Source organism: Aptenodytes forsteri, unplaced genomic scaffold (assembly GCF_000699145.1).
Source record: "Aptenodytes forsteri isolate BGI_AS27 unplaced genomic scaffold, ASM69914v1 Scaffold15, whole genome shotgun sequence".
Taxonomy (NCBI): domain Eukaryota; kingdom Metazoa; phylum Chordata; class Aves; order Sphenisciformes; family Spheniscidae; genus Aptenodytes; species Aptenodytes forsteri.
Genome location: NW_008795129.1, coordinates 2,595,088 through 2,607,375, shown reverse-complemented (window position 1 = coordinate 2,607,375; position 12,288 = coordinate 2,595,088). Strand labels below are relative to the sequence as shown.

The following is a 12,288-nucleotide window of genomic DNA, read 5'->3' as shown; positions in this document are numbered from 1 at the left end:
ATCTGTTGGTGGGTGGTGAGTGGCTGCATCACTTCTTTTTCCTGGGTTTTGTTCCTCTCTCTTTCTTTTGTTTCCTTTTCATTACAGTTTGTTATTATTATTTTATTTTATGTCAAGTATTAGACTGTTCTTATCTCAACCCACGAGTTTTCTTACTTTTGCTCTTCTGATTCTCTCCCCCCTCCCACTGGGGGGGAGGGTGAGCGAGCGGCTGGGTGGTGCTTGGTTGCCGATTGGGGTTAAACCCCTTATTCTGTATCTGCGTCATGCCCAGGTCCCGTACTTTTCCTGTCTTCTAATATAAACACACAGATATCATTCCCTTGGTCTATGGGACATCCCTCTAAAACGTCTGTTGGGTTCATTTAGTAAGAAAACTCATGGGTTGAGAAAACGAAACAACTGAGGGAGAGAGACAAACAACTAAAAACATCCCTGTGTTATCCACATGATTCTCATGCTAAATCCAAAACACAGCACTGTACCAGCTACTAGGAAGAAAATTCATTCTATCCCAGCCAAAACCAGGACATCGAGGAACACCAGTAGCTATTAATTACCGAACGGTTTCAGCCTGTCCCCTGCTTTCTCACAGGTCCGTTATCTCTGGCATCCAGCCACTGGATCCACTATGTTTTGCTAGATTTAAACTAGTGGGTTGCAAGTTTAAGAGGAAACTGCAGGATTCTGTTCTTACACAAGGACTAACCGTTATTTACTCAGCGAAGCAGTCGAGGAAGCAAAAGGACCATAGCCTGGTACCCACCTAGAAAGGTACTACATGTACTACCCCCAATTCTCATCTGCTGCCTTCAGTCATCCTCCTCCTTTCCAAAGGCAAGTCTTCGTTCTGTTAGGGTCTTAATCCTGCAAAGCTTGCCTGCAGAAGCATTTTACACATGGACAACTCGTGTGATTTAAGTGTTTGCAGACTGAGGCCTTGTTTGCTTTAAATTTACTTTTGCACTTACCCTATAGACTTCATTCTGATTTTACTTGCAGATTGTTTTGAAGGTAAAAAACTAACCAGCTCCAGAAGGAAAGAATAAGAAGGGCATTCTTTAAAATTAATGGAGTTTTTTGACCACTAGAAAGGGCTTTAGTGGTACAAGGCTAAAGCAAGTCAAGAGCAGCGTGCTAAATCATCATCCATCACTCTTCACTAAAAGGATGTATTTGCATGTTTAATGCACAAGTCGACAAAGAAAAATCCATTCTTCTGGACACTTCTCAGTCTGTCTTAAGTAAAACGATTGGGAATTCACAATTCCCAGCAAGGGAGTCTTCCAGCAAGGGCAACTGTCAGGTCTGGGTAAATCGGACTTTACCTTTTTGGACCAAGCTGACTTCAGATCAGCATCTCCAATTAAAAGATTAAGAGTTTCCCACTTCATTTCCTACTGCTACTCATTCCGTCAGTACCAATTTCACCTAACAGGTAACACCCACCCACTCACCTGAAATTGCAAGCTGTTGTATCTTAAACTGGATGTTTAAACTTGGATTCTCCTCTGGCTTGGGGGCTCCAGACTGCAGGTTCACTATGCCCTTCAGGTTTGGTAGCTTCTGAGGGGTAATCTTGCCAACATCCCATGTTAACACCTTGTCAGGAGAGAGAGGATATAGCAGTAGCTTTCTAGGAAACAACCTGTGAGGTTAAGTTCACGTCAAGCTTTTAGTTTGCAGGCTGGGTACAGAAAGTAGCCTGGTAGCCCTGAGAATTATCCCACTGGCTGGGAGGTGGCACGGTTAGGGCTCCTGCGGGTATGGTGTCTTTTCTTTCCCAGCATTTCTTTTGCCCTGTCAGTGTTCCTTAGTTGGTCTGTGCACTTAATACATCTTGTTCCCTTAGTCATGGCGATTGTTCCTGTTGTCGGAGGGGGTCAGCTACATCCACGAAGCAAGGAGAGTAACCAGTACAAGGTCGTAGGAACTTAAACACGAGAATGAGGAGGACAGGAACAAGGCACTTGGCAAAAGGAGGTGTTTAAGCTAGAGTAACTTTCCTAAGGGTCGCTTGTTCCCCATTGATTCTTACGCTTTAAAGAAGATATGTGGAACCAAGTTGGCCCTTTATTCACCCACAAGAGGTTGGGTTTTTTTTGTTCTTATCATAAACTGAAAATTGTTGATAAATGCAGAAAAACCTCAGTTCTCTCGACTTCTACAAACTTCTGCAGTTACAATCCACCTAGTTATCCCAACTCTTGATAAAAACACAGTATAATTTATTTCTGCAGAGAGGAAAGGAGACTTCAAGTGTTTTTGTTGGTGTTTCTAACAGATCAAGGTCTGTTCTTTTCGAAACAAAACATTACTTGGAGAGCTTTCACTTACAATTCAGATCAATTGCTGAGATATTCCAAGGGCAGCAGAAAGCTCAGAGCAGGGTGTTAGAGCCAGCAGAATGCATTTCAACGGAACGGTTCCTGGGTACTAAAACGCTTTAGGAAATTTAGGTCTCCAACCCCAACTCAGAGGCAAGAAAGCAAGACTCCCAAGATACAGTTTTTTCAGACCCTTTGTTTTCCTTCCTGTCCATCTTCAGGCAGACCTTTTGGAACAGCTTTTTTCCTCATCTCCTGCTCCCTGTTTTTCTGGCTACCTAGTTTCAAGTCTACTGCATTTTCTCCAGATAAGTATGTTTTAAAGAACTTAGATTGCAAAATATACCATAGCTGAAACCACCAGCAAAATACTACTGCATCCACTAAAGAAAAATATTAGGGGGGTGAAGGAGCAGGGGGAAAGAGAGGAAGGGAAGGGAAGGGAAAAGAGACTGATAAAACCAGAAATCACAACTGGTGTGTATCCAAGTTTGAAAAAGTGAATTTTAAAGAGAAGATTTTAATTCACAAACATATGCTGAAGGGAAAGTTTTCTGTGGAGTGTGGAGCACTGCTGCAGTGCTCTGCAATATGCACGACTTGTTCTAATGTCATCTTAGATATTTAAATAAATAAAAACTTAAGACTTACTTTAGTAACTGGGTCAAACGTATAGCTGCCTTGTGTAGCAGTGAGGTTCATATTAAGTACGGCCTTTGGCATGTGAACTGTCATGACAACTCCTTCTACTGTTTTCCCCATATTCTGTTTTGGTCCAATGGTAACATCAAATCTTCCTGAAGAACTGTTTTCCTTAAAACTGATCATGTGTTTCACGTATACAGGAATTGCCACCAAGCTGAAAAGAGAAGACAGCAGCTGGGTGTACCCTGGCTACTTCTCTGCTCGAGAAAATAAAGCTCCCTCTTTCTCATAAACAGTTTTCGTGTTTCTGGCAGCTATTCGAGTTAGAACCAGTTTGTTTCAAAAGTGGAAAGTGATACTCAGCTCCTCCACATCATTGCTGAAGTGATTTTATTAGCAGAGAAATCACAGGAAAAAAAGATTTTCTTCCAAATCACTTGTCCTAATCTCTTTCCCTCCATCCGTTTATTTTTTTTAAGTAATCTCACTGAGCCAATTCTCAGAACAGCCACCACCAGTCAAATCAGACTTAGTTTGCAAATATCTGCAGCTTAGACTTTTTTGCTTTATTCTTTTTATGAAGATCAGAGTCCTCTATGTATACAGAGACAGCCAAAACGCATCGAGCAGCAACAATGATTACTGGGAATGAATAGCCCTATATTACCGTCATGTGTAGTTTATCCCACTGAAGAACGGTTGCTGAGTACCAGCAGCTCACTGAAAAACCGTTTTCTTGTTTTAGGGCGGACAGAGCAACAGATGAGACAAAACCTGAGAACATGCATTTTAGCAACAATGCAAATTCCCCCCATAACAAGGAGAAACCTGCAGTTAGTCAGATGGAAAGCGGTAGACAGTATATCTGAAGAACCACTGTGTCTAAATGGAAACGTACTTCTGTGAACTGACACGGTAGGAGATCAATCTGAAATTCCCATCGGGAGGAATAAACGAAAGGACTCTCTCAGACTCCCAGCGTTTGAACCGAATGCACGGATGGAAGCTGACGTCATCCAGCAGCCGTGGGTTCTGTAAGTAGTGGCAAAGTGGTAAGTGAAATCTCGTCAAGTATCAGCAGTTTGAACTAGCTCCTGACCTCTACACAATTCCTATTTCTTAGACTCTTAAGTATCATTCCTAGCCATTTTCTGAGACACGTTACTGAGCTAGATGGATTTCTGGTACAGCAATCCCCGTGAGTGTATTTTTATGTACAGACAAAAGCCATTCCAACTACTGAGCAACACAGCAACTTCTACAATATAATGCAAAACTTGTTATTTTTCGTATGTGTAACACACAAAGTAGTGACTGCACTCTTAAAAATTGTTTAACTCTGATCATTAAGAAAAATAAATCCCGAGCAATTAAAATTCCCAAATACATGCTAAATTTACCATGAAAGAAAGAGAAAGATCTGGCATTCCTGAGAGCTTAATACACGAATCAATAACACCTTGGATTTCTGCAAAGACTGTGGAACCTGCGGTGGGAAAAAAAAAAAAAAAGACACTTGACTTAACATTATTATCAAGGGCCTAACAAACATTGCGAAGTGCAGCTAGAGGGCACAGATGACATTTGCACAACACTCAAGAACACGCCAAGCACAGATAGGAAAGGTCATTCCAGTTACCTGTGGCCTGGGCAGCTTGCTAAAATACACTACCTACAATATAATGCAAAACTATTTTCCGTATGTGTAACACACAAAGTAGTGACTGCACTCTTAAAAATTGTTTAACTCTGATCATTAGAAAAATAATAGTGACTGCACTCTTAAAAATTGTTTAACTCTGATCATTAAGAAAAATAAATCCCGAGCAATTAAAATTCCCAAATACATGCTAAATTTACCATGAAAGAAAGAGAAAGATCTGGCATTCCTGAGAGCTTAATACACGAATCAATAACACCTTGGATTTCTGCAAAGACTGTGGAACCTGCGGTGGGAAAAAAAAAAAAAGACACTTGACTTAACATTATTATCAAGGGCCTAACAAACATTGCGAAGTGCAGCTAGAGGGCACAGATGACATTTGCACAACACTCAAGAACACGCCAAGCACAGATAGGAAAGGTCATTCCAGTTACCTGTGGCCTGGGCAGCTTGCTAAAATACATGAGCCAGAGCAAACAGCTTGTCCCAAATCAGCCAATTATACTTGTGCCAGCTGTTACACAGGACTTGTACTGGATGTGCTTGAACTGGTTGCCAGCAATGAGCAAATAAGAATTTCAGAATATGCAAGCTCTGAATCTTCCTTTCTTTCATCCCTGTCCCGTCTCCAGAAAATTAGCAAGTTGTGTAGTGGTGCAGGGAAGTCGAAGCACATCAAAACAGTCAACGTCAAAACACAGTATGTTTGTGCTATAAAGCTCCAGATAACCTTGGTTTTCACAAGCATGGCTTGTTTAACGGTGGGATTACATATTCATCTTGATGTCAAATAAATCTATAGCAAAAAACCCCCAACAACCCCAAAGCAAGAATGCCAAGCATCTTACCCAGGAAAGGCTCATTTCCTTAAATGCCCTATAAGGACAGAAAGGCATGAGCAGGACTCTGGACTAATTAGCTCTACAAGCAAAGGTTATTTTAGAAGGTATTTAGAAGATATAATAGAAACTACTGCTGATCTAGTCACGGGGAAGGAGAAACTGTGGGTTAATACGTTGGCTGAAAAGAAGGGATCCTGTTTCAGATGAAAGCAGTTAACCATATCCCTATGAAACAAGGTAACATCCCTATTCTAGGGGAGCAATCTTACCTACTTTCTTAGTCCTAGTGAAGGTTAGGAAGAAAGATTCTTGCATTGCTAGTCCCCAGGGGATCAGAGCAGAAAAGAGTAGCTATGACTACTGCAGTGGATCCTCAGTAGGAAATTTAAACGCTCTGTGGACACTGATGGGACTTGAAATACATACAGAAATACAAACACGGTCTTGATTGTAACTCCTCAGACTAAGCACTCATACTACTCCTGGGAATCCTATTGAGCTAGGAGAGTAACACAGCCGTCAGGGTGTTCTGACCGTGATTGCCACCTTCTTTTAGTTTCAAGATGGCAAGAGTAAGAGCTGCACAATAGCTATTTATGACTATTCAGTTCAACGGTGGCCAAAGCGTTTGTCAAATTGGTGTATGGAACCAAACCAACATTGACTACTGCTACAACAGCAGCACTGAATGAAGAAACCAGAGATTTGCTCCCTGCCCCATACCACCACAAAATGGTGTCATGCAGTCTTCAGCTTTAGTAACTGGTGGCCCCGATAATGAACAAAACAGCAGGCTCCTCTCCACAGCATAGCAGTTTTCTTTTTGGATCAGTTTTTTCTGCTTCTTGGCACTGGCAACATTTACACAAGTTATCAGATTCCTCCTCAGAGTTAAATCTCCGATTAAAGATTTTTGTATTTGAAGATATCATGTTTCATTTACAGAAAAGGACGGAGTATTATTATGCTTCATAGTATCTGGCTCCAGTTTTATATATAAGGAGAACAATACCGTCCAGCTATTTTGCACCAAGTTTTGTCTTGCTATCAGAAGAAAGCTAATGAAAGCTTTTGCCTTGCTCATTTGAGGGCCTATGAGGACTACAGTAAATTGTTGGCAGGAACAATGGAAGATAATTTTCTCATCGCATTTAAAACTTCAACTATTTTTTTCCATTTATATCTCTTAAGAGATAATCAATATACAAAGAGAAAACATCTAAGTACAGAATATTTCTCGTGGATGTTCTTGAAGCAGCCTAGAGCATATTGCTATTTTAAGATGAACTGAAGAAATACATTTGGGCACGTCATTTTAAATTCTGTATTTCTATTTAAGATATAGATTCATGTATATAAAACACACGCAAAAAAGGGGTTGGACTGTATTCTCTCTAAACATCAGCAGCTAAATGTAAACACATTCAACAAACAAAAAAGAGTTTGCAAGGCATCTTACCTGATTTGTCTATAATCGCATCAATTTCTTCAACGACATCAAAATAGGCTTCGTTGTTTGTGTATTTTACCCCTGCTCTGCGCCAAGGAATGTTTGACAACTGCCCGGTGGGAAGTGTGTCACCCACATTACTACTGCCTTAAAAATGAAAAGGAACTCAAAATCGGTAATTAGTTACAAGAGAAAGGTTTCAACTGCCAAAATTAAGAATTAAAGCAAGCTTTGCCCCCAAGAACTGCAGACTAGAAACTGGACCGCTAAAACGTCATTCATTAGGTGATGTGAATGCACTTTAAGGACGTGTCCAGACTTTAACGGTTTTCAGACTATACCTTGCACAGCAAAAGGCAGGGCTCCAGTCAGCAGGAGGTTTGACTGGGAGTAGATGTGGGGCTAGATCCTGTGAAGGAGTTAATCACTACAATTCAAGACATGACAGCTCCTTGTGAGGGCCTTAAGCACGCCTCCCCCTTCTCCTAAGAATTTTAGCTGGCTGACTTCAGGGCTGATTTACTGATAAGAGTTGTTATGAAGAAAGGCCTGGAAGAAGCCTTAGGGAGGGGTCCCACCCCCTTTGCTTGGGAGCTGCTGTTAGGCTGAGGCTCTCACCCTTGGTACTCATCTGAGCTACCTTGCAGCAACATGACAGCCACGTCTGCACCTGACCACGTGCCAAATCGATCCAGACCCTGGCCCATAGACTTGATTTTCTGGCTTGACCTGTCTCCTCACGATGGACTTCCCTGGCGATCACTGGGCTGTAGACCCTGGTATCATCTGATCCCGACCCTGACCTGTTGGCTCAACTTCTGGTCTCCTTAACAGTGATGCCACTGCCCCTGCCTGCCTTGCTGTCACCCTCGGCTCCTGGTTCTTAATACCACCCAGTGTGAGATAAAGAGTTTCCTGAACTACCTAGTTATAAAGTAAACTCATGATTCTTTAAAAAGGAAAAAAGAAAAAATTCTTATCACTTCTAGGGCTTAGGTGACTGATCTTGGAATACCAGTATAGTGGAAACAACTCCCTCTGCTAGAAGTAGGTCTCAGGACAGGGCCACAGCTCACGCCTGCTTGTGCCCTTTAGCACAATGAATGCGGTAGTGTGTCCTGCCGCGTGAGACAGCTTCACTGAGGGGCTGGCGGTCAGCAGTTATCATTTCTACACAACCTGCTGGGTAGGCCCTCTCCTAGCAGCCAGAAAACAGAAGTTTTCGTTCTTTTGAGCTAGCAAAATAACTCTCACAGAAAAAGCCCTCCCTAAAGTCCACCTCCCCTATAGCACCTCGGTGCTATAACACATAGGGGAGGAGTTGCAACCACTTCCTCACTCCCACCGCATCTCAGAAGGGGAGCAGTTGCCGTGTCCGTGCCTCGTGTCCCTCAGCAGCCTTGCAGGGTGCAGCAGCGCTACACAGGCTGGGCTGGCAGGCCAGGTGGGCGGCAAGAGCTCTCAGGCTGCCGTTTCCCACCTGCTCAACGCTGAGCTGTTGACAGTGACAAGATGCAGGCCGCCCTGGGCAGGTGCTTTAGGCTCCTAGGGAATTCTAATAAATAAAACAAGAGGATTTAATGCTGCAACCCTTGGCTTCAGGAGTCTTAATTCCCCTTACAATGGTGCATCTAGTCCATTAACGTCATAAATATTTTTCGTAAGCGTAACTACTACCATCCAAAACCACATTTAAAAAAAAAAAACAACCAAAACCCAGAAATTAAAACTGATGAGATTTAGACTCAAAGATTAAATCACATGTGCTACCTCAAAGACCAGCTCCTCCGAGCACTATCTCTGTGTCGCCCTGCAGCCCACCTACTACCCTTCTCTAACACAATGTACAGGCAAACATCTCACATATCTCTGACCCCATGTGACACCTCATGGTGTATCTCCCTTGCACCCGCTTGCCAGACAAGCAGATTCCACCAGCTCAACTGACAGACATTTGGCTCTGTCAGTGCAAGACATACCCATTTACAACAGCCTGAAACCAGCTCCAAACGTGATGGATGCTGATGGTGGTGGGGGTGGGGAGGAGGCTGAGGACAGGCTATTTGCTTCCCTTCATGCTATCTGTTCCCAGCCAGCAAAGATTTATTAGATATCTGTTATATACCTTTCTATAATGATTTCTTATAAAATGCATAACCTTCTCCAATGCCCCTCAGTTATTCAAGGCTTGGGGCTAGCTCTGCACCAATCCCAGAGCACCCGTCTCCAGTATGTGCTGTCTGTGCTGGGAACTGCTATTCCTGAGGGACTTCAGCAGCTGTGGCTGGACCAGACAGCACCACTGGGGATATCAAAGGGGCCAGGCATAAACTGCAAATAAAGGAGGAAGTTGCTTTTATTCAACTCTTAATTGTAAGAAGTGGCAGGACAGTGGCCTCACCTTATGGATTCACACCAATATGATACTATTTTTTAGCTATGAAGCATGATGGGGCTTTGTTTTTAAGCAGCCAGTCACCGCTGAAAATTACTTATTTTCATACCTGTGATGGAGTTGACAACGGAGCGCAAAATTGTGGGAGGCTTAATCAGCTCCTTCAATATGTTAGATTCTGTTGCCAGTGGAAAGCCATTGTCTAACATTTCTTCTAGAAGTTCATACACAATAACTACATTGTCCTTAATTGCAGTCTCAGAACATTCGCCGAAGTAATCCTAAACAAATCAAGAGATTACAAAGGAGAGGATTTTTATTCCTGTTAAAATGCTTTGCAAAAATTTGTTTGTTTTTTTTTTGCTTACAGAAACCCTCCAATATATCAGGGAATTTTAGTGCCTAAAGTGACTAGCTACTTCTATAGTCTGATTGCATCATATGTTAAGGTTACATTTATCATCTAATTAGAAATAAAGACAGCGTGAACAGTGAAATTAATGTAATCTGGTTTACTAGTACGTATGTCCCAAAGGTTCTCCTGCTTGTGAACATTAACACATCTTCAGTTAGAAGACTTTTGTAAAATAAGGAACCTATCTTTTGGCGATGTCCACTCTTCACAGAGGTTCCTTTATTTACAGTATCTGTGAAATAGGTTGAAAACTCACTCACACTTCGCATCTCTTTCCTCCCTACAGAGTGCTTCATGATTGCATGCTCCTTCTTGTCCATCTATGTAACATGGACAGTACAACAGCTTACAGAAAAAAGACAGCATTTACAAAGTGGGATTTGGGTTTTAGTGCATATGCATTGCTATCTATGAGTCAAATGAATACACAAAATCCAGTGTCTTTTCCTTTGTACTCTATAAACCAGTGCTTGACTTAAAAATCACAAAGGGGAAAGTCACTGACAGGAGGGCTTATTACCCTTCTTTAAAGGAAGTTTATACAAAAATTCCCTTGGAATTATTTCAATATTAAAATTATTTAATGGTAACAGACCTGGAAAGTATCTGCTACTCGGTGTAGAAATTCAATTACAAAGAGTGGTGGCACTTCTGTCTGTATGACAGACACAAAGAAGATTTTATCCCGATAGATGCTGATGAGGTAGTGATGTGGCGTTGAGATGACAGGAGGCACATTCTCAACATCGATTGCTTTCTCCTGAGCTTCAAAGAAATAATCACACACAGATTGGCTCACAACGCTCTTCCAGTGCTTCTCCAAGAATATATCACCAGAACAGTTTATAAGAAACAGGCTGTGGATCATTTTCTGTTGGAAACACATTCAAAGAAGTTAAAATAAACAAAAGGATATAAGGATTGACATTATTTCTTCTCCCAGATTCCCCTTCTTACAACGGTTATTCTTTATTAACACGCACTGTGAATTTAGAAAAAGATCTGCTTTGCTGCTTTTCTTTAAATTGCATTTTCTTTATTCAGAGGAATGTTCCACCACAAAATATTTCACAGTGGATTAAGTCACTAACATAGATCACAATGTAAGCAAGAACCTAGCACCCTTGATTTCCACTTTCATCCCTATTTGGTATTTGCAATTTATTTCTTAAAGAAAAGCTGACTCTCAGGAGTTGGCACTCACTTAAAAATGTTTGGCAACATATAAGGGTAACTTAAACATCAAGTTTCCTATGACAGAGGAGTTTGCGTAACATTTACACACACAACTAAGAATTGCACTGTCTTAAAGATATAGCTCTTCAGCTTGTCAGCTTTCAGCTATCAAACTATAAAAGTGTTTTTTATTTGCTGGCTGATTAGTCTTTTACGTATGATCTATGCCAAGCTGCACTTTGATAAAGGGTTGGAATTCATTAAAAGTACACAAAACCAGGAGTTTAAATCTGGTTTAATGAATAAAATTGCCTCAAATGTGCTTGACGCACACGAAATACGTTTACATAAAATGTTTTACACTTAAAACCTAACTCACTCATGAAAAAGGGGAGTATGAACTGCAGATAAGGAATGTAACTTTTTTCTTATATCTTTAAAGATTTACAAACAACATGCCTCAGCCACTGATCCTTCATTTTATTCATGGGACAAGAAGCTTATCTGCCTTTTTTAAAAACTAATTCCCAGTCTATTTATCAACTTGCAATGAGATAATAAGTGAACTAAGTTGTTGATTCAAATGAAGTGAATAAACTATTTTCTCCACATCTACAGAAGAGACGAATGCTATCAGACTTCGGTTTATCTCTGTAGCCTTTACATCAGACAGATATAATGCTTTGGCTGATCTGCAGCAAACCATCCTCTGACAAAAACAACATCCAAGTTTAAACTCAGGCTTAGAAAACAAAACAAACAAATTGTGACCCAAGCACTGGCTCCTCACGGTGAAGTTAACCTGGTACTTATATCCTGCATAAATTCATTCTGTAGTTGAAGAAGCTGCCCCTGCCACTGGCTATTGATCCCTTTTGCCTTCCAGGTATTGATTTGAACAGGTCTGTGGCTCTGCAATTACCTATATCAGGAAACTGGTCCAGCCATAAATTGACCCAGAAAAAGGAGTTTCTGGTCAGATCAGCTTCCTGATGCAAGTTATTACATTGCCGAAGAGTGCTACAGCTGGCGCAGAGGAGGTGGTGGAAATGGGCAGATGACAGCAATGGAGATATCCTGAATTGAAGTTTACTTAGCCTTTGGAGGAATTCAAACATGACTGGAAAGAGACCAAACAGTTACTGGGCATCCACACCTTGAAACAGAAGACCACCATCAACTCTGCATGTTCAAGAGAAGCTAAACACATCTACCAAAAACCTATCATAGTTTTCATTAATCTTAGGATGTTTGGCCAGGATCATGCCATAAAATACAGATAAAATTTGCTCCTTCGCTAATGTTAACTCCGGCAAACAAATGTGAAGATGGCACAGAAGCATCTAGATGTAAATGGCCCAGTCCCACAGAGATA

At 41.4% G+C, this 12,288-nt stretch overlaps 1 protein-coding gene across 1 annotated transcript in view; it reads right to left on the bottom strand.

Moving 5' to 3' along the window:
• The window catches only part of AP3M1 (adaptor related protein complex 3 mu 1 subunit), a 12,404-nt gene extending 1,799 nt beyond the window's left edge, over positions 1-10,605 (bottom strand). Inside the window, exons 1-7 of the mRNA XM_009277648.1 lie at positions 10,333-10,605; positions 9,432-9,603; positions 6,937-7,074; positions 4,833-4,918; positions 3,871-4,004; positions 2,979-3,186; positions 1,458-1,602 (exon numbers count right to left, since the gene is read on the bottom strand). Coding sequence (XP_009275923.1) covers positions 1,458-1,602; positions 2,979-3,186; positions 3,871-4,004; positions 4,833-4,918; positions 6,937-7,074; positions 9,432-9,603; positions 10,333-10,605 — 1,156 coding nt within the window. The remainder of the gene's footprint in view (positions 1-1,457; positions 1,603-2,978; positions 3,187-3,870; positions 4,005-4,832; positions 4,919-6,936; positions 7,075-9,431; positions 9,604-10,332) is intronic.
• Between the last annotated feature and the right edge of the window lie 1,683 nt (positions 10,606-12,288).